This window comes from Oncorhynchus gorbuscha, linkage group LG15, assembly GCF_021184085.1.
Source record: "Oncorhynchus gorbuscha isolate QuinsamMale2020 ecotype Even-year linkage group LG15, OgorEven_v1.0, whole genome shotgun sequence".
NCBI lineage: Eukaryota > Metazoa > Chordata > Actinopteri > Salmoniformes > Salmonidae > Oncorhynchus > Oncorhynchus gorbuscha.
In genome coordinates, this window is record NC_060187.1 from 11,285,716 (window position 1) to 11,313,653 (window position 27,938).

A 27,938-nucleotide genomic window follows, 5' to 3' on the forward strand; every position below is an offset into this window, starting at 1 on the left:
ATCGACCAGACTAATTCTTCATTTGTCATTGGTGGGTACCTCGCAGACTCGTTTGGCGAGTTCTCTTGTCAATGCCAGCCTCTGCTTAATATCCATACAGCGAGCATCTCTTCATCATCATTACTCAACATTGAAATAAAGCTTTTTACTCTTAAGGCACAAATGTGGATCCATTTCATAAATGCTGGGTCAGATTCCGTCTAGCCATACGTGGACAACTACTACAGCCACAACTCGGGTAGGTGAACTCCCCAAATCCCCAAACCCACCCAGACAACATGCTTACTAAGGCAGCGTTGGTGGGACTACGGCTATGCTGTTGCAACGGTCCGTTTAGGAGAGGCCCAGGCGTTATGTTGATTCATTACTCTATTAGGCCCTGTGACAGAGATAAGGACCAGCATGTTTTAAAGTGATAGCTGACTTCTGAGTTTTACCCATCACGCCACCATCACACCCACTGAGAGGGCTCCGTTAGTCAAACAACCAGACCACTGCTCCGTTTCTCCGTTCTCCCCCACTGCACTTCTTCTCAAGTCAATTACTAATGAAATGGATTTCCTTCATCGTCTCACAGAGAAATGGGAGAGAGCGAGATGGACTGGGCTGAAGTGTTTGGTAACTGGTGAAGACAGGAACTGACAATATAACTTGTGAGGCCATAGTAAGTGTTATGACAAGTGTAACTTATACAGTAATACATTGTGTACCTTTCCCATGATATTGTTTTTCAGGAACATAATGAGCAATGGGGACTGCGGTATGATTAAGCTTGAGTCTGTGATTCCTCTAAACAGGAAGTGAAGAAACGGATCATACGGGGGAAAAAAGTACGGAAAGGTTCTGACAGATATTTAGGGATTTGTATGATTTTAAATATGGAAAATATGCATGTTACATTATGACAAGGAGAAAGTCTATAATAACGAAACATACCATTCATATATTCCTATCAACAAATTCACTTCCTCCGGGATATAGTCAAAGGTTTGATAAAAATGAGAAAAAGGCTTGTCACATTGAGGCCACCATACAATAGTGTTCTGAGCTTGTTATTGTTGCAGCCTGCTGACAATATGAGATGCTTTGCTCTGTCCTACATGTCCTTCTATTAGCATAATAAAGTCTGTCTTCTTTCCTCTCTTCTCTTGATGTTAAAAAGTCCCATGTGACAGAGACTGAGAGGCAGCTAGAGGAGGGGAATAAAATCTGAATGTACTTCATATAATTAACAGCAGATTGATCCAATTTGTTTTTCCACACTTGCTATAGAGATACACATCTTAAAGTACCGTATATATTGGAAATAAAAACCCAGACAAGAGTAACAGTTTGATAGGTTCTGAAGCTAGACTTACAGTAGAAATCATTCTAGTTTTTCCTACGATAACATAGATCAATTGAATTTCAACAAAGAACCCTGCTCCCGAGTACACACAGGCTACACCTGGGAGCTTGGAATCTCTAGTCAGTTATTCTATGATTATGCTTGAGAAAGGTGTTTCTGCATAGTTTAAGACTGAAACTGTAATTTTTTCTAAGAATTTAATTGAGCAACTATCAGAAACATGTTAACAAGACTAAATTACTGTATTCACAGTACTATTTCACAGAATAAACATTGATGTATTGATTAAATGAATCCAATTTGCACACACATTTTTTGTTTTGTTTTGTGTTGCCTGGCAGTGCTCAATTTGTGTCTCTGATGAAGAATCTAAGGCTGACACAGAGATTCTGAAACATCTACAGTATAAGTCTCATAACACAGAGATTCTGAGACATCTACAGTATAAGTATGAGGACACAGCAATTCTGAGACATCTACAGTATAAGTCTGAGAACACAGAGATTCTGAAACATCTACAGTATAAGTCTGAGAACACAGAGATTCTGAGACATCTACAGTATAAGTCTGAGGACACAGAGATTCTGAGACATCTACAGTATAAGTCTGAGGACACAGAGATTCTGAGACATCTACAGCATAAGTCTGAGAACACAGAGATTCTGAGACATCTACAGTACAAGTCTGAGGACACAGAGATTCTGAGACCACACCATACTTGAGGCTGTGCTACAGGATATTGAATCTGCACTCTTAAAGGGAAGTAATAACACATCGCATTTCATCTGCAACTGCACCACCTTAACGCCTTTACAGGAAGTCAAGTTAACGGTCTTTGGTCCTCAGGTAATGTCAGAGAGAGAAACAAACTGAATGGATGTGAAGTCTACTAAAGAAACCCATAAAAATAAAGCACTTTGTAGAGAATTAGAACAAAGCCAACAATTGAAGTATAAACATTTGGGGAAAATGTTGATGTTTAAATGTTTAAAAAGTAGATAGAATAACATCATTGTTTGCTGTTTCATTGGACAGTTCTTTTCAGCCTTGGCCAATATAGAGAAATTGCCATGACAGAAAGCATAGAAATTGGAATTTATTCAAATGAAAAGGTGTTTTCAGATTGTTATGATTGTAAATTTTAGGGCCATTTGTATTTTAACTTATTGCTTTGCAGAGAAAATGAATGGTCATGACTTAGACTCACCATTCAAAAAAACAGATTTAGTCTATATTGAGATCGGTCTATGAACTAGCTATAACATTTGGTCCCTGGCACTAGTTGTTGTTGTTTTTTGACAGCGTGTAGCCTTATTGTCTGAGCCATACCTCCTCTGACCTTATGTTAGTAAACACTGTATTACTGCTTCTACCCAGGAAGACACAAGGCTCAAACAGGTGGATTAGAGCTCCAGAGGAAGAAGACACTAAAAAAAGAAAAGCTGTTGTAGCTACGTTTTTTCATACAATGCCTCAGATATGCTAGTGGGGGGAGTCCAGATTTCAACTCCATAAATATATATTTTTGGTTCAATCTAGATTAACTGTTGCTAATTGAAGATACTGTATAATGCACATTTAAATATGTAGCCTAATGTTGAGTTGCAACTGAGGCAGCTTCATGTGTAATGACCAAATCAGATCAATCAAATCAAATAAATGACCAGAACGTGACTGCTCAGCAAGCTGGTGTGTCGGTACGTCTTCTAATGTACAACAGCCTATGTGAGCATTTATGTGAAAGAAACAAGCTATAACGAAAGTGTGAGAGCACCTGTGTGAGAGTGTAATGCCCGAGTGCAGACAGTTAATGATGACAATTTAAAATTTTGATAAGCTAGCTGTTTTCATTGGCCAGCCAAGCCAGACGCATCCAGGAAGTCACCTATCTAATAGATGCCACATGATATTAATGCACCGAGGCACTGCCTGTAACCTAGCAGCTAAGGAGCAATCAATCACCCACACAGCATTGCTTTCTTCTGATAAATACTCTCTCCCTGGCCAGGTAGCAGGACTACTGGGCAGGTTGGTGTTTTTTGTCATGAATATTGCAGAGCAGTCACAGCAACAAAGTCATAAAACCTAACCCTAACCTTAACCACACTGGTAACCCTAATGCCTGTCCCTAACCTTAAAAATATTATTTTTGTTTTCATAAATGTTTTACCAAAGAGTCAATTTTGAATTTGCAGCTGGCCCATCTAATGGAAATCACTCAATTCTGCCTCCAGGACAAGATTCATGACAAAAAACGTCAACCTGCAGTTAATGATCTCCAAAGCAGTGCTGTCAACCAGAGGCCTCCTATTAATAATTTAGTCCCTCCACCATGCCGCGGAGATACCTTACAATATTTCCAGTGTTCCTTTGGCCCAGTGCCACTGCAGAAACCTGCTCCTTGTGGCTCACTCACTTTACATGGAGAGGAACCCATCTGCATCACACCGCTCTCCTGTAGACCAGTAGACTACTTTACTGCACCACAGAGTTACTGTATGTGAAGAATCAGACAACGACGGTTCACTAGGTTGTCAAGTGGTAAAATGTGTGTGAGGAAACAAAGATGTGTTCGATTTTGACTTATTCATGAACAGTAGTGTTGATAAGATTGTTTGTGCTTAATTGAGGTGCTGCATGAAGTTGATATGGTGTGGTTGTCTGTCTTCCTGGATTCAGGGGTGTTTGATGGAGTAAAGAGAGAGAGGAGAAGAGAGGTGACAAAGAAAATAAAATAAAAGAAAGAGACAAAGGTGATGATAGCAGAGCAACAGTCCATCACACAGTACAGGAACTCCCATTCTCAGAACAACAGTCCATCACACAGTACAGGAACTCCCTTTCTCAGAACAACAGTCCATCACACAGTACAGGAACTCCCATTCTCAGAACAACAGTCCATCACACAGTACAGGAACTCCCATTCTCAGAACAACAGTCCATCACACAGTACAGGAACTCCCTTTCTCAGAACAACAGTCCATCTCACAGCAGGGGAACTCCCTTTCTCAAACTCCATCTTTCCCTTTCAGAACAGTACAGGAACTCCCTTTCTCAGAACAACAGTCCATCACACAGAACTCCCTTTCTCAGAACAACAGTCCATCTCACAGTACAGGAACTCCCTTTCTCAGAACAACAGTCCATCTCACAGTACAGGAACTCCCTTTCTCAGAACAACAGTCCATCACACAGTACAGGAACTCCCTTTCTCAGAACAACAGTCCATCACACAGTACAGGAACTCCCTTTCTCAGAACAACAGTCCATCTCACAGTACAGGAACTCCCTTTCTCAGAACAACAGTCCATCTCACAGCAGGGGAACTCCCTTTCCCAGAACAACAGTCCATCACATAGTACAGGAACTCCCTTTCTCAGAACAACAGTCCATCTCACAGTACAGGAACTCCCTTTCTCAGAACAACAGTCCATCTCACAGTACAGGAACTCCCTTTCTCAGAGCAACAGTCCATCACATAGCACAGGAACTCCCTTTCTCAGAACAACAGTCCATCACACAGTACAGGAACTCCCTTTCTCAGAACAACAGTCCATCTCACAGTACAGGAACTCCCTTTCTCAGAACAACAGTCCATCACACAGTACAGGAACTCCCTTTCTCAGAACAACAGTCCATCTCATAGTACAGGAACTCCCTTTCTCAGAACAACAGTCCATCACACAGTACAGGAACACCCTTTGTATCCCAAATCAAATCAAATCAAATCAAATCAAATTTATTTATATAGCCCTTCGTACATCAGCTGATATCTCAAAGTGCTGTACAGAAACCCAGCCTAAAACCCCAAACAGCAAACAATGCAGGTGTAAAAGCACGGTGGCTAGGAAAAACTCCCTAGAAAGGCCAAAACCTAGGAAGAAACCTAGAGAGGAACCGGGCTATGTGGGGTGGCCAGTCCTCTTCTGGCTGTGCCGGGTAGAGATTATAACAGAACATGACCAAGATGTTCAAATGTTCATAAATGACCAGCATGGTCAAATAATAATAAGGCAGAACAGTTGAAACTGGAGCAGCAGCACAGTCCCAGCATTCTAGCCTGATGTTTCTTGCCTCATGTACTATGCATAAACATATGGAACTTTCTGAATCCCTTAGGTCTGTGTCATCTGAAACATACGGATATATGGAAATATAACAAACAAACCAAACAAAGAGTTCATTATTCATTGACTAGTAATTAACACAGCGTACCCTGTTCCTGTTTTTCTTTCATATTTAAAAAGATCCTCAAAGGTTGCACAACACTGAACATCACATCTGTAATCATAAAACCAGAAACCACTGGCGCTTCTCTCTAGCTCTCTTTCTCACTCTCTCCATCCACCAAGCCCGCACAGTTCAATCGCTTTTTTTCACTCAGAGAAAGGGGGATGGGTTGGTACGGGGAGGACGGACAGAAGGGGAGAGTGAATTCTAAGTGGGTCACGTGGGATGCCCCCCCCCTCCTCTGCCTCCATACTACAGCGGCTGATTCTCCTCCTGCTGCAAAACAACGAAGCAGAGCCGAGAGGAGAGGACAGGAGCTGGACAGAGAGAGGGAGAGAGAAAGTGAAAGGAAGAGAGAGGGAGGAATGTTTTCTTCCTCTAGACTCAGGATCATGTTCTTCTGCAGCCATTTTCAGAAACCATGAGTGCTCCCTCCCTCTCTGTCTCTCTCCGTCAGACTGCCTAGCAACATGCGGGACTAGCCACAGCACTATCAACACAGCTCTGCTGTCTCTTACTGCTTTCTTTTAGCGGAGCATCCTGAGAAGAAGACATGCACACCAGAGCAGAGAACGGAAAACACAAGGCAAGGTGAAGGATTCCCTTTTATTTTCGGACACATTGCAAAAGGGAAGTGGGGAGAGGAAGAGAGACAGAGCGAGAGAGAAGAGAGAGACCATTGGAGACATAGGAAAAAAGAGAGGGGGGCTGTAGTGCATAACTGAGACCAAGGATCAAGAAGAGGAAAGGGGAGGAGGAATAGAGGAGAGAAAGAGCCCTAAACCCAAAAGGCTTGGTGACGCAGAGGAAGAGAGGAGATGACGGACCCTCTGGAATGCACTGTGACAGATGGACGGATGTTACGCCAACAATAATCCATTAGGCAGACAGGGTGGAAGAGTACATTACCCCAGATTCCAGAGAAGAGGAACAGTGATGGCGTACCGAGTGTGCCGACAGACGGCACCAGCAATCACACAGTCCGTCTGCCAGCTGCAGGAGGAGGTATGTACAGTACTACATGTTTCATCGGCTCTGGCACTCAACCTCCCCCTATCCAGTCTTCTCTTTCTATCATCCTCCTGTCTCTGTCCCATCCTCCCCTCTCTCTCACACATCCATCTATCCATCCATCCATCCTCTCTCTCTCTCTCTCTCTCTCTCTCTCTCTCTCTCTCTCTCTCTCTCTCTCTCTCTCTCTCTCTCTCTCTCTCTCACACATCCATCTATCCATCCTCCCCTCTCTCTCTCTCTCTCTCTCTCTCTCTCTCTCTCTCTCTCTCTCTCTCTCTCTCTCTCTCTCTCTCTCTCTCTCTCTCTCTCTCTCTCTCTCTCTCTCTCTCTCTCTCTCTCTCTCACATCCATCTATCCATCCTCCCCTCTCTCTCACATCCATCTATCCATCCTCCCCTCTCTCTCTCACATCCATCCTCTTCCCTCAACAAAGCCAGGCTTACAGCTCTGTTGTTTCCAGACCTCTCAAAAACATTACCTGGCTGATCCAATGATTGATGCTGGCACGCCGGGCAGATCTCATTGATCCAATTCAATTAACACTGTCTCTAACCCCATGCATCATGTCCATCCCACTGACTGGGAAGTTGGCACACCAGCCCAGATGCATCGGGAAAGCTAATTGCTGAGGTGGATATTTAAAATGCATGGGGTTTGGCTCTTCATGGGGCGGTCCCCTGGACTATGAAACTTTGATAGGATCTCCTTTTTAAAGCACATCGTGAAAAAGACACACACACACACACACAGCCCAACACAGTAGTTTAACTGATGAGACACACACACAGCCCAACATGGCAGTTTAACTGATGAGACACACACACACATCCCAACACAGCAGTTTAACAGATGAGACACGCACACACATCCCAACACAGCAGTTTAACTGATGAGACACGCACACACATCCCAACACAGCAGTTTAACTGATGAGACACACACACAGCCCAACATGGCAGTTTAACTGATGAGACACACACACACATCCCAACACAGCAGTTTAACAGATGAGACACGCACACACATCCCAACACAGCAGTTTAACTGATGAGACACACACACACATCCCAACACAGTAGTTTAACTGATGAGACACACACAGACAGCCCAACATGGCAGTTTAACTGATGAGACACACACACACAGCCCAACACAGCAGTTTAACTGATGAGACACACACACACAGCCCAACATGGCAGTTTAACTGATGAGACACACACACACAGCCCAACACAGCAGTTTAACTGATGAGACACACACACAGCCCAACATGGCAGTTTAACTGATGAGACACACACACAGCCCAACATGGCAGTTTAACTGATGAGACACACACACACAGCCCAACACAGCAGTTTAACTGATGAGACACACACACAGCCCAACACAGCAGTTTAACTGATGAGACACACACACAGCCCAACATGGCAGTTTAACTGATGAGACACACACACAGCCCAACATGGCAGTTTAACTGATGAGACACACACACACAGCCCAACACAGCAGTTTAACAGATGAGACACGCACACACATCCCAACACAGCAGTTTAACTGATGAGACACACACACAGCCCAACACAGCAGTTTAACAGATGAGACACGCACACACATCCCAACACAGCAGTTTAACTGATGAGACAGTATTACAGTATCACAATATCACAAAATCCCTCCGAGTTGCTACGTTCTGAATATGATTTGATAAGCAGGCATCCGATATGACGGTGAGTACATTAGATAAGGATTTGTGTGCAGGGAGGCTCGGGTGGCCTGGCCTAGATTTGACCAGCGCCTCGGCCATGAAGTGTAGAAACACCCTGTCTATCCAGTAACATTAACCCATTCACAACCCTGTCTATCCAGTACCATTAACCCATTCACAACCCTGTCTACACAGTAACACTAACCCATTCACAACCCTGTCTACCCAGTAACATTAACCCATTCACAACCCTGTCTATGCAGTAACATTAACCCATTCACAACCCTGTCTATCCAGTACCATTAACCCATTCACAACCCTGTCTACACAGTAACACTAACCCATTCACAACCCTGTCTACCCAGTAACATTAACCCATTCACAACCCTGTCTATGCAGTAACATTAACCCATTCACAACCCTGTCTATCCAGTACCATTAACCCATTCACAACCCTGTCTACACAGTAACACTAACCCATTCACAACCCTGTCTACCCAGTAACATTAACCCATTCACAACCCTGTCTATCTTAGTAACATTAACCCAATCACAACCCTGTCTATCCAGTAACATTAACCTATTCACAACCCTGTCTTTCCAGTAACATTAACCCATTCACAACCCTGTCTATCTTAGTAACATTAACCCATTCACAACCCTGTCTATCTTAGTAACATTAACCCAATCACAACCCTGTCTATCCAGTAACATTAACCTATTCACAATCCTGTCTTTCCAGTAACATTAACCCATTCACAACCCTGTCTATCTTAGTAACATTAACCCATTCACAACCCTGTCTATCCAGTAACATTAACCCATTCACAACCCGGTCTATCCAGTAACATTAACCCATTCACAACCCGGTCTAACCAGTAACATTAACCCATTCACAACCCTGTCTATCCAGTAACATTAACCCATTCACAACCCTGTCTACCCAGTAACATTAACCCATTCACAACCCGGTCTAACCGGAGAGAGAGAGAGAGGTCTTCACCAGATCCTCCAGGTCCATTGAGTGGTGAAAGAGAGTGAAGGTGTACATTTACCAGCACCTCATATTAAAAGAATCCTCACTCTGAAGGAAGCATAGTCTGCAATTCCCAGGACATTCCTTATGTTTAAAAAAAATTGAATATCTTAATAGGAACCTGAGAACTCAACTGACAGAGGACAGAATGGAAAACTACAAAGGAAGAGTAAATTCAATCATTCTCAAATACACCCCACTGGGCACACTGGTAGAATCAACGTAATTTCCACGTCATTTCAATGAAATGACATGGAATAAACATTAAATTGACGTCTGTGCCCAGTGCTTACAATAGACCTACAATACTTGAACGTGGCTGTAAAGGTAGTTCCACTCTAAAAGGATGATGGTAATAACAAGCCACTAAGTTATTTATAACCATGACAACAGATTCAAATCAAAGCCATTATATGTGAGAGCGAAGGAGTCTGAGGGTACAGCATGAGATTTCACTAATTCCTTTAGACCCGTTCTGGAGCAGCCACACACACACACACACACACACACACACACACACACACACACACACACACACACACACACACACACACACACACACACACACACACACACACACACACACACACACACACACACACACACACACACACACACACACACACACACACACACACACACACACACACACACACGGAGGAGGGAGATGAAGACTTTCGATGGTAGTTTAGTTATTTCTGTTAGAAGCCAGCACCGGATGGAAAGACCATTAAAGCTATTCTTAGGAACAACGGCATGTTCCTAAGCGTGTGTTAAAGTTTAGTGTTAACTGTGTTAACTTTGTTAACTGCTCAATGCTTTTGCCTCAGACTGACTCTGAATGAGTCTAGATGTAACAGTTGGGGCATGCAGCCATAGCATTGTGTTACAGTCTTATGGTTCTATTAAATCAGATCCGCTTTAGCCGACATCCGCATAGCAGTTGTTTTGGTGGTGTCGGAGGTGGAACTGTGTTAGAGCTGTCAAATCCAGAAGAGGCTCCTGGCATTATACCTAAAGTGGACATTGCGATTGGCTGCACGGAGTCGCATGAACAGAAATTCCACGCAGCCTCGTTTACAAGTTGGAACACTGGAATGTGAGATGTAATCCGATTTGACCAGCCTGATCACTAGAAAGAGACTTTTGAATTCCAGATGTTTGAAAAGGTCCTGAGAACGTAGATATAAAAAATAAGAACAATGATTGGCCAGCACTGGGCGAACCAAAGTCCTAACCTTAACTACTCAGAATGAATACCTAAATGGTTAACATTTAACACTGTAACAACGCTGAATTAATGCATCAAAAATAGACTAGGATAGGATTTTGAAAAGGAAACTATTAGATCTTGTTGGATTTTATTTTTATTTAACTAGGCAAGTCAGTTGAGAACAAATTCTTATTTACAATGACGGTCTACCCCCGGACAAACCCTGACGTCGCTGGGGCAATTGTGTGCCTCCCTATGAGACTCCCAATCACGGCCGTATGTGATACAGCCTGGATTCAAACCAGGGACTGTAGTGATGCCTCTTGCACTGAGATGCAGTGCCTTAGACCGCTACACCACTCGGGAGCCCACAGGATTTGACAGCTCCAACACCGCCCAGACATCAGCAATGCGGGTGTCGGCTATCGCCGGTTAACTTCTGATCTGATTTCATCTAGGCCTTAACGTGTACACATATTGGAGATTCGTGAGAACGCTTTATCAAAACACATATCCCAGTAATGGTTTATGTACCTGCGAATAGTAGGATTTGTGTCTTAAAAACAAGTCTAGTTGAATGATCAGCTGGGCGGGTGTCAGCAGTATGTATCTGTCTGGTATACAGTCAAATAATACATTACCGTCCAGAGACCTTTGTTTTGCCAACATCTTTGTTTTGGCCTCTATATACAAACAGCACGGAGCTCCATATTAAATATCATAAGGCCTTTGAAAGAGTGCCAATGACAACTATGAAACAAAGAGCGATCGATACTCTGTCGAGGCTTGCAGTTATCAAATCAATGTTTATTGGTCACGTATACAGATTTGAAAGTGTTATAGCAGGTGCAGTGAAATGCTTGTGTTACTAGCTCCAACAGTACAGTATAATGTATTGTGTTACTAGCTCCAACAGTACAGTATAATGTCTTGTGTTACTAGCTCCAACAGTACAGTATAATGTCTTGTGTTACTAGCTCCAACAGTACAGTAGAATGTATTGTGTTACTAGCTCCAACAGTACAGTAGAATGTATTGTGTTACTAGCTCCAACAGTACAGTAGAATGTCTTGTGTTACTAGCTCCAACAGTACAGTATAATGTCTTGTGTTACTAGCTCCAACAGTACAGTAGAATGTCTTGTGTTACTAGCTCCAACAGTACAGTATAATGTATTGTGTTACTAGCTCCAACAGTACAGTATATTGCCTTGTGTTACCAGCTCCAACAGTACAGTAGAATGTCTTGTGTTACTAGCTCCAACAAGACAATGTAAATCCAACAGTACAGTAGAATGTATTGTGTTACTAGCTCCAACAGTACAGTAGAATGTATTGTGTTACTAGCTCCAACAGTACAGTAGAATGTCTTGTGTTACTAGCTCCAACAGTACAGTATAATGTATTGTGTTACTAGCTCCAACAGTACAGTAGAATGTCTTGTGTTACTAGCTCCAACAGTACAGTATATTGCCTTGTGTTACTAGCTCCAACAGTACAGTATAATGTCTTGTGTTACTAGCTCCAACAGTACAGTATATTGCCTTGTGTTACCTCCAACAGTACAGTAGAATGTCTTGTGTTATTAACTCCAACAAGACAAGAAATATGTATTATGTTACTAGCTCCAACAGTACAGTAGAATGTAGTGTGTTACTAGCTCCAACAGTACATTATAATGTATTGTGTTACTTGCTCCACCAGTACAGTAGAATGTCTTGTGTTACTAGCTAGAATGCCAACAGTACAGTATAATGTATTGTGTTACTAGCTCCAACAGTACAGTAGAATGTATTGTGTTACCAACAGTACAGTAGAATGTCTTGTGTTACTAGCTCCAACAGTACAGTATAATGTCTTGTGTTACTAACTCCAACAGTACAGTAGAATGTCTTGTGTTACTAGCTCCAACAGTACAGTAGAATGTCTTGTGTTACTAGCTCCAACAGTACAGTATAATGTCTTGTGTTACTAACTCCAACAGTACAGTAGAATGTCTTGTGTTACTAACTCCAACAGTACAGTAGAATGTCTTGTGTTACTAGCTCCAACAGTACAGTAGAATGTCTTGTGTTACTAGCTCCAACAGTACAGTAGAATGTCTTGTGTTACTAGCTCCAACAGTACAGTAGAATGTCTTGTGTTACTAACTCCAACAAGATGGCGTAGCAGTAAGTCGTCCTGTCGTATCGTGTCCCTTGTATATATCGTTTCTTTTTCGTTTTTACATATTTTTCTTCGCATATCTTTAACAACATTTTGCTAAACCTAAGCTTCCAAATAATCTCCTGCAACCCGCCTCACCCAATGTAGCTACTTTTTCCTAAAGTATTTATATTTACTTCGGAACCGGAACCCTCAACTGAAGCTTGCCAGTTAACCACCAGCTATGCTAGCGGTCTTCAGCTAACCGGTCATCAGCTAACCTTTAGCTCGGAAAGCTCTCGCCAGTTCGAACAACGCGACGCTAACCAGAGCATAACGGACCTATTTATTTTTTTATCCCCGGATTCCCACCGCAAACGGAACATTTTTCAGCTGGATCTTGACAACTAGCTATCTAGCTAAACCGCAACGCCGGATGATTACTCCTGGCTAGTGTTTCCACCCACTTAGCTTGAAGCTAGCCCGGCCAGAGCACCTGTGCTTACCACCGTAGCATACTCCTGGGCTGCAATACCCGGGCCCACGACCGGTCTATCGATGTCACCGCATGAAGAGGAATAAACAGACTCACCCCATCGCGACGTCCCCCAAAGGCTAACTCTCTAGCCCTTGCTATCTCCTTGCTTGCTAATTCGGCCTGCTAACTGCTAGCTTGTTTAGCCCTGGTCCGCTAACTGCTACCTTGTTTACCCCGGCCTGCTAACTGTTAGCTTGTTAGCACAGGCCTGCTAACGGTCTGCATCGCCGCGTCCCAAACACTCACTGGACCCATATGTACTTTCTATCTCTTTCCGATTTTTAATTTGTTTATACCTTCCGGAAACCTGCCTCACCCAATGTGATACGGAATCGCTATTATTTTAAATTTTTAGATCACCCTCAAGAACCTCCAGAAGCTAACCAGCTAACTAGCTACAAGCTATTTAGTCATTGTTAGTTTTTTAACCTGGATAACACTCGCCAGTCCAGCTTCCCTGCCCCATCCACCACTGCCCCCTGGACACTGATCACTTGGCTACATAGCTGATGCAATCTGGACTGTCCATTAATCACGGTACTCCATTCTACTTGTTTGTTTTATCTGTCGGCCCCGTTGCCTAGTCAACGCCATTTTACCTGCTGTTGTTGTGCTAGCTGATTAGCTGTTGTTGTCTCACCTACTGTTTTAGCTAGCTTTCCCAATTCAACACCTGTGATTACTGTATGCCTCGCTGTATGTCTCTCTCAAATGTCAATATGCCTTGTATACTGTTGCTCAGGTTAGTTATCATTGTTTTAGTTCAGAATGGAGCCCCTAGTTCCACTCTTCATACCCCTGATACCTCCTTTGTCCCAACTCCCACACATGCGGTGACCTCACCCATTACAACCAGCATGAGAGATGACCAGCATCCAGAGATACAACCTCTCTCATCATCACCCAGTGCCTGGGCTTACCTCCGCTGTACCCGCACCTCACCATACCCCTGTCTGCGCATTATGCCCTGAATATATTCTACCATGCCCAGAAACCTGCTCCTCTTATTCTCTGTCCCCAACGCTCGAGGCGACCAGTTTTGATAGCCTTTAGCCGCACCCTCATACTACTCCTTCTCTGTTCCGCGGGTGATGTGGAGGTAAACCCAGGCCCTGCATGTCCCCAGGCACCCTCATTTGTTAACTTCTGTGATCGAAAAAGCATTGGTTTCATGCATGTCAACATCAGAAGCCTCCTCCCTAAGTTTGTTTTACTCACTGCTTTAGCACACTCTGCTAACCCTGATGTCCTTGCCGTGTCTGAACCCTGGCTCAGGAAGGCCACCAAAAATTCAGAGATTTCCATACCCAACTATAACATCTTCCGTCAAGATAGAACTGCCAAAGGGGGAGGAGTTGCAGTCTACTGCAGAGATAGCCTGCAAAGTAATGTCATACTTTCCAGGTCCATACCCAAACAGTTCGAACTACTAATTTTGAAAATTACTCTCTCCAGAAATAAGTCTCTCACTGTTGCCGCCTGCTACCAAACCCCCTCAGCTCCCAGCTGTGCCCTGGACACCATTTGTGAATTGATCGCCCCCCATCTCGCTTCAGAGTTTGTTCTGTTAGGTGACCTAAACTGGGATATGCTTAACACCCCAGCAGTCCTACAATCTAAGCTAGATGCCCTCAATCTCACACAAATCATCAAGGAACCCACCAGGTACAACCCTAACTCTGTAAGCAAGGGTACCCTCATAGACGTCATCCTGACCAACTGGCTCTCCAAATACACCTCCGCTGTCTTCAACCAGGATCTCAGCGATCACTGCCTCATTGCCTGTATCCGCTACGGAGCCGCAGTCAAACGACCACCCCTCATCACTGTCAAACGCTCCCTAAAACACTTCTGTGAGCAGGCCTTTCTAATCGACCTGGCCTGGGTATCCTGGAAGGACATTGACCTCATCCCGTCAGTTGAGGATGCCTGGTCATTCTTTAAAAGTAACTTCCTCACCATTTTAGATAAGCATGCTCTGTTCAAAAAATGCAGAACTAAGAACAGATACAGCCCTTGGTTCACTCCAGACCTGACTGCCCTCGACCAGCACAAAAACATCCTGTGGCGGACTGCAATAGCATCGAATAGTCCCCGCGATATGCAACTGTTCAGGGAAGTCAGGAACCAATACACGCAGTCAGTCAGGAAAGCTAAGGCCAGCTTCTTCAGGCAGAAGTTTGCATCCTGTAGCTCCAACTCCAAAAAGTTCTGGGACACTGTGAAGTCCATGGAGAACAAGAGCACCTCCTCCCAGCTGCCCACTGCACTGAGGCTAGGTAACACGGTCACCACCGATAAATCCATGATTATTGAAAACTTCAACAAGCATTTCTCAACGGCTGGCCATGCCTTCCGCCTGGCTACTCCGACCTCGGCCAACAGCCCCCCCCCCTCCCCGCAGCTCCTCGCCCAAGCCTCTCCAGGTTCTCCTTTACCCAAATCCAGATAGCAGATGTTCTGAAAGAGCTGCAAAACCTGGACCCGTATAAATCAGCTGGGCTTGACAATCTGGACCCTCTATTTCTGAAACCATCCGCCGCCATTGTCGCAACCCCTATTACCAGCCTGTTCAACCTCTCCTTCATATCGTCTGAGATCCCCAAGGATTGGAAAGCTGCCGCAGTCATCCCCCTTTCAAAGGGGGAGACACCCTGGACCCAAACTGTTACAGACCTATATCCATCCTGCCCTGCCTATCTAAGGTCTTCGAAAGCCAAGTCAACAAACAGGTCACTGACCATCTCGAATCCCACCGTACCTTCTCCGCTGTGCAATCTGGTTTCCGAGCCGGTCACGGGTGCACCTCAGCCACACTCAAGGTACTAAACAATATCATAACCGCCATCGATAAAAGACAGTACTGTGCAGCCGTCTTCATCGACCTTGCCAAGGCTTTCGACTCTGTCAATCACCATATTCTTATCGGCAGACTCAGTAGCCTCGGTTTTTCGGATGACTGCCTTGCCTGGTTCACCAATTACTTTGCAGACAGAGTTCAGTATGTCAAATCGGAGGGCATGCTGTCCGGTCCTCTGGCAGTCTCTATGGGGGTGCCACAGGGTTCAATTCTCGGGCCGACTCTTTTCTCTGTATATATCAATGATGTTGCTCTTGCTGCGGGTGATTCCCTGATCCACCTCTACGCAGACGACACCATTCTATATACTTTCGGCCCGTCATTGGACACTGTGCTATCTAACCTCCAAACAAGCTTCAATGCCATACAACACTCCTTCCGTGGCCTCCAACTGCTCTTAAACGCTAGTAAAACCAAATGCATGCTTTTCAACCGATCGCTGCCTGCACCCGCATGCCCGACTAGCATTACCACCCTGGATGGTTCCGACCTTGAATATGTGGACATCTATAAGTACCTAGGTGTCTGGCTAGACTGCAAACTCTCCTTCCAGACTCATATCAAACATCTCCAATCGAAAATCAAATCAAGAGTCGGCTTTCTATTCCGCAACAAAGCCTCCTTCACTCACGCTGCCAAGCTTAACCTAGTAAAACGGACTATCCTACCGATCCTCGACTTCGTCGATTGTCATCTACAAAATTGCTTCCAACACTCTACTCAGCAAACTGGATGCAGTTTATCACAGTGCCATCCGTTTTGTCACTAAAGCCGTTTTGTCACTATGCTCTAGTCGGCTGGCCCTCGCTACATATTCGTCGCCAGACTCCAGGTCATCTACAAGTCCATGCTAGGTAAAGCTCCGCCTTATCTCAGTTCACTGGTCACGATGGCAACACCCATCCGTAGCACGCACTCCAGCAGGTGTATCTCACTGATCATCCCTGAAGCCAACACCTCATTTGGCCGCCTTTCGTTCCTGTACTCTGCTGCCTGTGACTGGAATGAATTGAAAAAATCACTGAAGTTGGAGACTTTTATCTCCCTCACCAACTTCAAACATCAGCTATCTGAGCAGCTAACCGATCGCTGCAGCTGTACATAGTCTATTGGTAAATAGCCCACCCATTTTCACCTACCTCATCCCCACACTGTTTTTATTTATTTACTTTTCTGCTCTTTTCCACACCAATATCTCTACCTGTACATGACCATCTGATCATTTATCACTCCAGTGTTAATCTGCAAAATTGTAATTATTTACCTACCTCCTCATGCCTTTTGCACACATTGTATATAGACTCCCCTTTTTTCTACTGTGTTATTGACTTGTTAATTGTTTACTCCATGTGTAACTCTGTGTTGTCTGTTCACACTGCTATGCTTTATCTTGGCCAGGTCGCAGTTGCAAATGAGAACTTGTTCTCAACTAGCCTACCTGGTTAAATAAAGGTGAAATAAAATAATAAAACAAAAACAGTATGATGTATTGTGTTACTAGCTCCAGCAGTACAGTAGAATGTAGTGTGTTACTAGCTCCAGCAGTACAGTAGAATGTAGTGTGTTACTAGCTCCAACAGTACAGTAGAATGTCTTGTGTTACTAGCTCCAACAGTACAGTATAATGTATTGTGTTACTAGCTCCAGCAGTACAGTAGAATGTAGTGTGTTACTAGTTCCAACAGTACAGTAGAATGTCTTGTGTTACTAGCTCCAGCAGTACAGTAGAATGTAGTGTGTTACTAGCTCCAACAGTACAGTAGAATGTATTGTGTTACTAGCTCCAGCAGTACAGTAGAATGTAGTGTGTTACTAGCTCCAACAGTACAGTAGAATGTCTTGTGTTACTAGCTCCAGCAGTACAGTAGAATGTAGTGTGTTACTAGCTCCAACAGTACAGTAGAATGTAGTGTGTTACTAACTCCAACAGTACAGTAGAATGTCTTGTGTTACTAGCTCCAACAGTACAGTAGAATGTCTTGTGTTACTAGCTCCAACAGTACAGTAGAATGTCTTGTGTTACTAGCTCCAACAGTACAGTAGAATGTCTTGTGTTACTAGCTCCAACAGTACAGTATAATGTCTTGTGTTACTAGCTCCAACAGTACAGTATAATGTCTTGTGTTAATAGCTCCAATAGTATAGTATAATGTCTTGTGTTACTAGCTCCAACAGTACAGTATAATGTCTTGTGTTACTAGCTCCAACAGTACAGTAGAATGTATTGTGTTACTAGCTCCAACAGTACAGTAGAATGTATTGTGTTAATAGCACCAACAGTACAGTAGAATGTAGTCCTGTAGCTCAGTTGGTAGAGCATGGTGCTTGTAACGCCTTGGTAGTGGGTTCAATCCTGGGGACCACCCATACGTAGAATGTATTGTGTTACATGACTGTAACAGTACAGTAGAATGTCTTGTGTTAAATGGCATATATTATTATTATTATTATTATTATATTATTATATTACTAGCTCCAACAGTACAGTAGAATGTATTGTGTTAATAGCTCCAACAGTACAGTAGAATGTCTTGTGTTACTAGCTCCAACAGTACAGTAGAATGTCTTGTGTTACTAGCTCCAACAGTACAGTAGAATGTCTTGTGTTACTAGCTCCAACAGTACAGTATAATGTTTTGTGTTACTAGCTCCAACAGTACAGTATAATGTCTTGTGTTACTAGCTCCAACAGTACAGTATAATGTCTTGTGTTACTAGCTCCAACAGTACAGTAGAATGTCTTGTGTTACTAGCTCCAACAGTACAGTATAATGTTTTGTGTTACTAGCTCCAACAGTACAGTATAATGTCTTGTGTTACTAACTCCAACAGTACAGTATAATGTCTTGTGTTACTAGCTCCAACAGTACAGTAGAATGTCTTGTGTTACTCGCTCCAACAGTAGAATGTCTTGTGTTACCAGCTCCAACAGTACAGTAGAATGTCTTGTGTTACTAGCTCCAACAGTACAGTAGAATGTCTTGTGTTACTAGCTCCAACAGTACAGTAGAATGTCTTGTGTTACTAGCTCCAACAGTACAGTAGAATGTCTTGTGTTACTAGCTCCACCAGTACAGTAGAATGTCTTGTGTTACTAGCTCCAACAGTACAGTAGAATGTCTTGTGTTACTAGCTCCACCAGTACAGTAAAATGTCTTGTGTTACTAGCTCCACCAGTACAGTAGAATGTCTTGTGTTACTAGCTCCAACAGTACAGTAGAATGTATTGTGTTACTAGCTCCAACAGTACAGTAGAATGTCTTGTGTTACTAGCTCCAACAGTACAGTAGAATGTCTTGTGTTACTAGCTCCAACAGTACAGTAGAATGTCTTGTGTTACTAGCTCCAACAGTACAGTAGAATGTCTTGTGTTACTAGCTCCAACAGTACAGTAGAATGTCTTGTGTTACTAGCTCCAACAGTACAGTAGAATGTCTTGTGTTACTAGCTCCAACAGTACAGTAGAATGTCTTGTGTTACTAGCTCCAACAGTACAGTAGAATGTCTTGTGTTACTAGCTCCAACAGTACAGTAGAATGTCTTGTGTTACTAGCTCCAACAGTACAGTATAATGTATTGTGTTACTAGCTCCAACAGTACAGTAGAATGTCTTGTGTTACTAGCTCCAACAGTACAGTAGAATGTCTTGTGTTACTAGCTCCAACAGTACAGTAGAATGTCTTGTGTTACTAGCTCCAACAGTACAGTATAATGTCTTGTGTTACTAGCTCCAACAGTACAGTAGAATGTCTTGTGTTACTCGCTCCAACAGTACAGTATAATGTATTGTGTTACTAGCTCCAACAGTACAGTAGAATGTCTTGTGTTACTAGCTCCAACAGTACAGTAGAATGTCTTGCAAATACAGTAGAAATACACACAAAAAATGATCATGGCAAGAAATCAGGAAATAACAACCCTCAGTAGATACATGACAGTGAACATGTGTCAGAATCCACAATATAAATACGTGGTGTGTTGAGACTGCATATCATTTGGGCAGAAAATGGTATGTTCAGTAGTAGGTAAATTAGGATGAGCTATGAATACAGTATATACATCAGGGATGGCCAACTCCAGTCCTCAGGGGCCTGATTGCTGATAATAAGTCACGGTCAACATATTGACCTATGAACTTTGGTACGTTGGAAGACTTGTGTACAATGTTAATCTTTGCTCTCAGTTTGGCTGTCCAAGAAAATAAAAACTAAATATAGAATATTTGGACATGTAGGCTGTGGTATTTAATTCCATATCACCATTAAATGGTGGCTAGCATTAGCATTAGCATTAGGCTCGGTGAGATTTGAGGTGCGTCAGTCACTAGCTGGATTCTAATATTTTCATGCAGTCTTTGACTGGGATGGGAGGCAAGGAAATAAATGAAATGAATGGAGTGGCACGCAGTGGAACAAATGAATGGGCAGCAGAATCAATTAAATGAATGGAGTGGCACCAGCTGTATGGGAGGCTAAATGAAATGAATGGAGTGGCTAGCGTGGAAGTGACTGGGATGGGAGGCAAGGAAATAAATGAAATGAATGGAGTGGCACGTTCAGCAGAATGACTGGGATGGGAGGCAAGGAAATAAATGAAATGAATGGAGTGGCACGTTCAGCAGAATGACTGGGATGGGAGGCAAGGAAATAAATGAAATGAATGGAGTGGCACGTTCAGCAGAATGACTGGGATGGGAGGCAAGGAAATAAATGAAATGAATGGAGTGGCACGTTCAGCAGAATGACTGGGATGGGAGGCAAGGAAATAAATGAAATGAATGGAGTGGCACGTTCAGCAGAATGACTGGGATGGGAGGCAAGGAAATAAATGCAAGGCAGAATAAATGAGGCAGGAAATGAATGGAGTGGCACGTTCAGCAGAATGACTGGGATGGGAGGCAAGGAAATAAATGAAATGAATGAAATGAATGGAGTGGCAAGGAAATAAATGAAATGAATGGAATGGAGTGGCACATTCAGCAGAATGACTGGGATGCCACTCAAAGGGATGCCTGCCTGGTGCCTGATCCGAAGATGTGAAATTGTCACTGGATTAGACAACAGTGACTGGGATGTCATAAACATACAACAAATCAACATCTCTCCTAATGGAATGAATGAGTCTGTGTGACTGGGATGCATGTGTGTGCGCTCCAGCAGAATGACTGGGATGGGAGGCAAGGAAATAAATGTGAATGGAGTGTGTGTGAAATGTGTGTGATGCCACTGTGTGCCTGTGTGATCCGTGATGTGAAATTGTCACTGGATTAGACAACAGTGTAGTCATACCACATACAACAAGTCAACATCTCTGCTATGGATAGAGTCTGTGTGCGTGCATGTGTGTGCGCTCCCGCATATATGTGTGTGTGTGTGTGTGTGTGTGTGTGTGTGTGCGTGCGTGCGTGCGTGCGTGCGTGCGTGCGTGCGTGCGTGCGTGCGTGCGTGCGTGCGTGCGTGCACACTCCCGAATTTGGGTGTGTTTGTTCCAGCATGTGTGTGCTCTCTGCATTAGCCTCCTGATAATTAGGTCCATGCATAGGCGACAACAGAAACCTTTGGAGCGTTGGATTTGCTCTGATGTAAAGTCTGTTAACCTTTAAAGCAAAGCCAGCCATGGCCCCCACTCATTCTGCTGTAATTGCCTGCGCAGGGTAAGCACATTCTGCTGAAAAGGTTAGCGTGCACCCATCCCACCCAGTCATCGTGATGAATGGGCAAACACTCCAAGAAAATGAAAATTGGGACGAGTGTGGTTGGCGTTTTCTCTCTCTGTCTCTCTCTGTCTTTCTCTCTCTCACAGCATCACACATCATAACACAAAATAAAATACAGTGTTTCCCCGACGTGGCGGAACACAACAACCACTAATAAACAAACCGAATGGAAGACAGAAAGAAACGGATCTGTTTGTGTCACAATTGTATGGAGAGAAATGCCGCCTCCTGCCAGTATCTGTCAGCACATTTGAGTGTGTACGTGTGTGCAGGAGAACGTGTGTGTGTGTGTGTGTACTGTATGTGTGTGTACACAAAGAGAGAGAGAGAGCTGGCAGGGAGGCCTCTCTCCAGGCAGGCAGAGAGGCAGGCAGGCGAGGTATTGATAAGCTGGAGGTGGAAGGTGAATGGCGGGTGAAGGCTGTTATTGCCGGCGGCTGACTGGGGCTCCAGCAGCACTGCTTGCTGGACCCTGAAAATTCATTTTGACAGATGCGTCTCCTCCCCGGCTGGCGAGGCGCAGAGCAGTGGGGGGCTGATGGCACAGGCTCACCAGAGCGGCTCAGAGTAGTGTTAGCCAGCATCATGTTGTGCAAACCAGCAATTTATACTTCCGCCTCTGGCATTAGACCCGGCTGATGAGATGCAAGAGGCCCCCCTACCATCCTACCATCCCATTCAACCTCCATCATCACCAGTCCACAAGCCCTAAGGAGTTTACATACCAGACATATGGATCATTTTACTGCCTTGTTATAGCTAGTGTTTACCTGCTTTTTAGGCCTCTGAAACAGTCCGCGGAGACAATGGGTACTCGGCTGTTGATATGTTTGCCCCACTACCACCTATGACTGCATTCACCTTCCCTCCTCACCAGTCTAGCTGTCTGGAGTTTTCATACATACATAGCTAGGCTTTATTTTAAAGTCCAGCTGTTGTTTAGTTGGTAAATATTGAGAAATGATGTACCATAATAACAATGTAGTTGGTTCTTCAAAGAATTCCTCAAAATAGGGAACCAAATGATGTCGAACGGAACATGGCACTGGTTGTTCAAATGACTCACAAAGAATGAAAACAGCTGGTCATTATTAAGTAATTACTGTTTTACTGCCATTTTAATTATGGGTATGAGACTGTAAAGAAAAACACAACTCAAATGATCAGAAGGTGGTTGCCAGTACACAGCCACACCCTACACACGGACATGCACCCAGACGTATACAGTAACACGTACTGTATACAACTCCCTATTACACATATGCAGTACCATAAACAGTTACAACACACAGGCACACACACTCACACGTACGCGTACACTCACACTCACACGTACACTCACACGTACGCGCACACACACACACACACACACACACACACACACACACACACACACACACACACACACACACACACACACACACACACACACACACACACACACACACACACACACACACACACACACATCCCTCTGGCTGTCTTCCCCACTAGCATCTACACCCTATCGGCCATTGCAGTCGTCCTGGCATCTATTTTAGATTTACTTTGTCTTAAAATACCTTTTAGTCTTCGTCACATTTTAGTAATAAATCAGTCGACTAAAACTCGTGGACAATTTTGGTCTAGTTTTAGTCATAGCCATTTTAGTCACATAACAGTGCATTAATAAATAATATTTAGGCTACCTGTAACTTCCATCATACACATTCAGATAGCCTTGTCCGTCTAAGCCTACTATCTCCTCATATACCTTAGCTGACAACATTGATATAGTGGCAGATTGTAACCATGCCAGACATAATTAACCATATAGGTAAAGCCTTGGCTACAGGAAATACAAGCTCTGATTTTCTCCCTATCATAACCAGGGGGTAGATAAGTGTTTTCCTTGAAAAGGAGAGAATTAGTATTACTGTACTCCTAATATTTAACAAATAGCATTCGTTTTTCCCAGAGGAAAAAAGCAACTCCAACTCGCATTTGTGGACAGCAGGGCAAGAGTGGCAACACAGATGAATGAATAACAACACAGATGAATGAATAACAACACAGATGAATGAATAACAACACAGATGAATGAATAACAACACAGATGAATGAATAACAACACAGATGAATGAATAACAACACAGATGAATGAATAACAACACAGATGAATGAATAACAACACAGATGAATGAATAACAACACAGATGAATGAATAACAACACAGATGAATGAATAACAACACAGATGAATGAATAACAACACAGATGAATGAATAACAGCGCACATAGGAATATAGAGCTTCTTATGTGATCAAAGAAAAAATCTCCTACATGAAAGTAAGAGAAAGAGTAAACATTGTTTCTAGTTGAGGTTAGCTACAAGTAAAGTTTCCTGGCTTCGCATCAGTTCAAAAGATTGACGAGTGACTGAAGTGACCGCCTGGGAGCTGTGTGGGAGATTCTGCGTGCTTCTGATTGGACCAAACAGATGAAAAGGACCGTCATATGAAATGTCCATTAGTTTCACTTGAAATGCTCGTCTCCTCAAATTTAACGTTATCGTTATAGTTTGAGTCAAGAAAAATAGGATGTTGACAAGTATCTTCCGTCATAGTTATTGTGTACGTAAGATCTCACATTATTCAATCTGTCTTAACACACTATCCATTAACAAACTACCCCAGGCAGGGTGGTTAGAATGCAGACAAGCCATGTGGAAGTGAGTGTCAGGTTTTGTTGCGCTCAGGAATCTACAGAAATACACAACACACAAGGCAGTTACCATGGTGAATGCCATAACATTATACTGTACATTACTCATGCAGTGCAGCAGAGGTGTTTTATATTTGAATAGACAAGTCATTCTGAATGACTTTGATCATCCATCACTAAGAATAGATGGAAAATGCAGAGATACAACACAACATCAAAGCTGAATGATTTTAAATGAGCTTTGTTCTTCCTCATGGGAATATAGTCAGATCTCTACAACTTAAACAATTGACAATTCTGAACATTTGCCAAGCCTGTTTCTCTGTTCTTTCTTCCCAGATAAGAGAGGTGATCCACTGAGGAGGTGACTCCAATCTCTGATTTGAAGGAGCCCAGACCTGGAGCATGATCCTGGGTGTGTCTGCAGAGTCAGTGAAGAGCCTGGGTCCTGCCTCCATGGCCACAAAGTCAGCACTGTCCTAGCTCTGCCACGGGACCCAAGCATCCCACTACTGGCTCCGCGAGGGGCCTCAAGTATCCCCTTGCTAGCTCTGCCAGGAGGCCTTGTACAGTACATCCCGTACTAGCTCTGCCAGGAGGTTCACTCCCACGTGTCTGCCAGCTCAGATAACCCTCTGGCTATTGGCAAACACATGTTTGACTTGATCGAATGTGACCGCCGCCGTGCCATCCAGAGCAGCAGCAGCCCCCTGTTCCCTCCGCCTGCCGATTCACCATGCAGTGGAGACGTTGGCACTACTGCCCCATCAAGATGACCTGGACCGTGAAGCGCTCACTCTTCCGGACCCACGTGGCGGGCCTCCTGTCCCTGGCCCTCCTCTTCACACTCTTCCTTTTTTTCAGCCACCAGGACTGGCTGCCGGGCCGGACCGGGCCCCGGGACAACCCCCTGGCCTACACCGTCAGGGGCTTCCGCACGGCCAGGGCCGAAGCAAACCAGAGCCTGAGTCTGCGGAGTCTGTGGAAGGAGACAGGCTACGTGCCTCCCAAGCCCCATCTCAACATCAGCTCCCAGCAGTCTGAGGGTGGAGGTGGTGGAGGAGCCATGATGGGCGTGACGGGACTGGAGAACTCAATGAGTGCCAACAACAGTTTACAGCAGGAAATGGGCGTGGGAGGGAGGCTCAATGCCCAGCCCTATCGCTACATCCTCAACCAGCCCTTCAAGTGCAGAGACAGAACCCCATTCCTGGTGCTGCTTATCGCTGCAGAGCCAGGCCAGGCAGACGCCAGGAATGCCATCCGGCAGACATGGGGCAACGAGAGCGTGGCCATGGGCCTGACCTTCGTCCGACTCTTCCTGCTGGGTTTGGGGCGTAGCTCAGACTCATACACCCAGACAGCCATCGAGGAGGAGAACCGGGTCCACAATGACATCATTCAGCAGGACTACCAGGACACATACTACAACCTCACCATCAAAACCCTGATGGGCATTAACTGGGTGGCCAGCCACTGCCCCCAAGCGCGCTATGTCATGAAGACTGACAGTGACATGTTTGTCAACACGGAGTATCTCATCCAGAAGCTGCTGAAGCCAGAGCTCCCGCCCAGACAGAGCTACTTCACTGGCTATCTGATGAGGGGCTACGCGCCCAACCGAAACAAGGACAGCAAGTGGTACATGCCTCCTGAGCTGTACCCTAGTGAGAGGTACCCCATCTTCTGCTCGGGGACAGGGTATGTGTTCTCCGGAGACATGGCGGAGAGGATCTACCAGGCATCTCTGAGCATACGGAGGCTGCACCTGGAGGACGTTTACGTTGGCATCTGCCTGGCCAAGCTGCGCATCGATCCCACGCCGCCACCCAACGAGTTCCTCTTCAACCACTGGAGGGTGTCCTACTCCAGCTGTAAGTACAGCCACCTCATCACCTCCCACCAGTTCCAGCCCAACGAACTGGTGAAATACTGGAACCACCTGCAGAGCAACAAGCACAACGCCTGCATCAACATGGCCAAGGAGAAGAATGGGAAGTATAGACACAGGAAGTACCACGCAGAGAGACCTCAGTGAGGATGCCTCTACTTCATGTGGAAAGGGTATGGACAGGAAGAGGACATGGGAAGGAAGTGGACTAGAGGAAGGGCTGGGTCTTGAAAGGGCATGTAAAAGAGAGCTCAGCACTATACACTACCTGGGAAAGAGCACTGTGTTTTTGGTATTGTGTACGGTGGATTAAAACTATTTTTTTTTATTTGAGAGAGATGTTATGTATTGTAAACCTGTTGAAAACTCTTTTTAAAAAAGGGCAGTGAAGTGTTTATGTGCAATATGAAGCATGCACAACGCGAAAGAGAGAAGGCTAGTGGTTGATGGGGTTTTGTTATGCAACAGATAGTTCACTTTAACTGTTGGGCCAAATCTATCAAAGACCTAATTAATGACATAAAGAGTATTTACATGGGATGGGAAAGGGGGAAAGACAGAAATCTATCACATTACTAATAACTACTACCACTACCTACAAAAGAATAATGAATATATTTATGATGTGGACATGTGATGCTGCCCTTTTTGTCAATGTTTACTTTACAGAATGATCATCAAATACGAATTAAAAGGGGTTACCTGTCAATATGCCATATATTTGTATTTACAACCAAGGTGAAAGCACTCAAAATCAGAACTGTCGGAAATGACTGAGATTGTATTTTCTAAAGCTTTACATTAGTAAATATGGGGAGTCTGCACTTCAGTAAATGTGCAATGAATTAAATAACAATTAAATGTATTCAATTCTTGAGGTTTCTTTTGCGTTTATTGTTGGGTAACTAACACTGTAGTTAATTAAGGCTGTCTCTTCCATTCAATAATATACGACAACTCTTTATTTGACCATTTCGTAGTCGCCATCCATTGTGACAGAGTCAAAACACTCCAGGATCCGAATCTGACGGGGGATGTGTGAAAACACTGATGAGGGAGAAAGAAATTAGTGCCATACTGTATTCTCTCATTCTCTTACCCCGAGAGAAGGAGGAAAAAGTCCAAGTCAAAACAGTTACATTTTATTAGTACTGAAGACACACTCATAGTGTTTACTCCAGATGGGCCAGGACTGAGAGATGTTCTGTACCGTGCAATAGTTAGGCTATGTATTAGATGTCTACATGCACCACTGCTCAGGGTTAGCAGTTAAAGGAGCACACATAACTGGTTGAATTGGTTGACGACTTGGAATGGCTCCCATACGAACACAATAATCTACTTAAATGAATGCATAGCGAGCTGGAGCTATTTAATCGACAGACTTCATTGCACATCTGTCTGTCTGTCTGGTTTTAAATCAGCCATACATTTTTGAGTAATTTTGTTTATGGTGCTAAGGTCAAAGTTCACAAAGCAATGTAATAACGATACATTATATTTTAAACCCCTTTTATTAGTTGATCCGTAAATCTATGCTG

At 44.0% G+C, this 27,938-nt stretch overlaps 1 protein-coding gene across 1 annotated transcript; it reads left to right on the forward strand.

The window, feature by feature from the left end:
- The first annotated feature begins 5,838 nt into the window (after positions 1–5,838).
- Positions 5,839–27,272, forward strand: LOC123997529 (beta-1,3-galactosyltransferase 2-like). Its single transcript, XM_046301865.1, has 2 exons — positions 5,839–6,583; positions 24,846–27,272. Exon 2 carries the CDS (start codon positions 25,243–25,245, stop codon positions 26,542–26,544), a length of 1,302 nt encoding a protein of 433 aa, XP_046157821.1. The 5' UTR covers positions 5,839–6,583; positions 24,846–25,242; the 3' UTR covers positions 26,545–27,272.
- Positions 27,273–27,938: the final 666 nt, after the last annotated feature.

What these genes read in the sequence shown, in the direction of transcription:
- LOC123997529 (XM_046301865.1), top strand. Translation starts at nt 25,243, where the DNA reads ATGCAGTGGAGACGTTGGCACTACTGCCCCATCAAGATGACCTGGACC.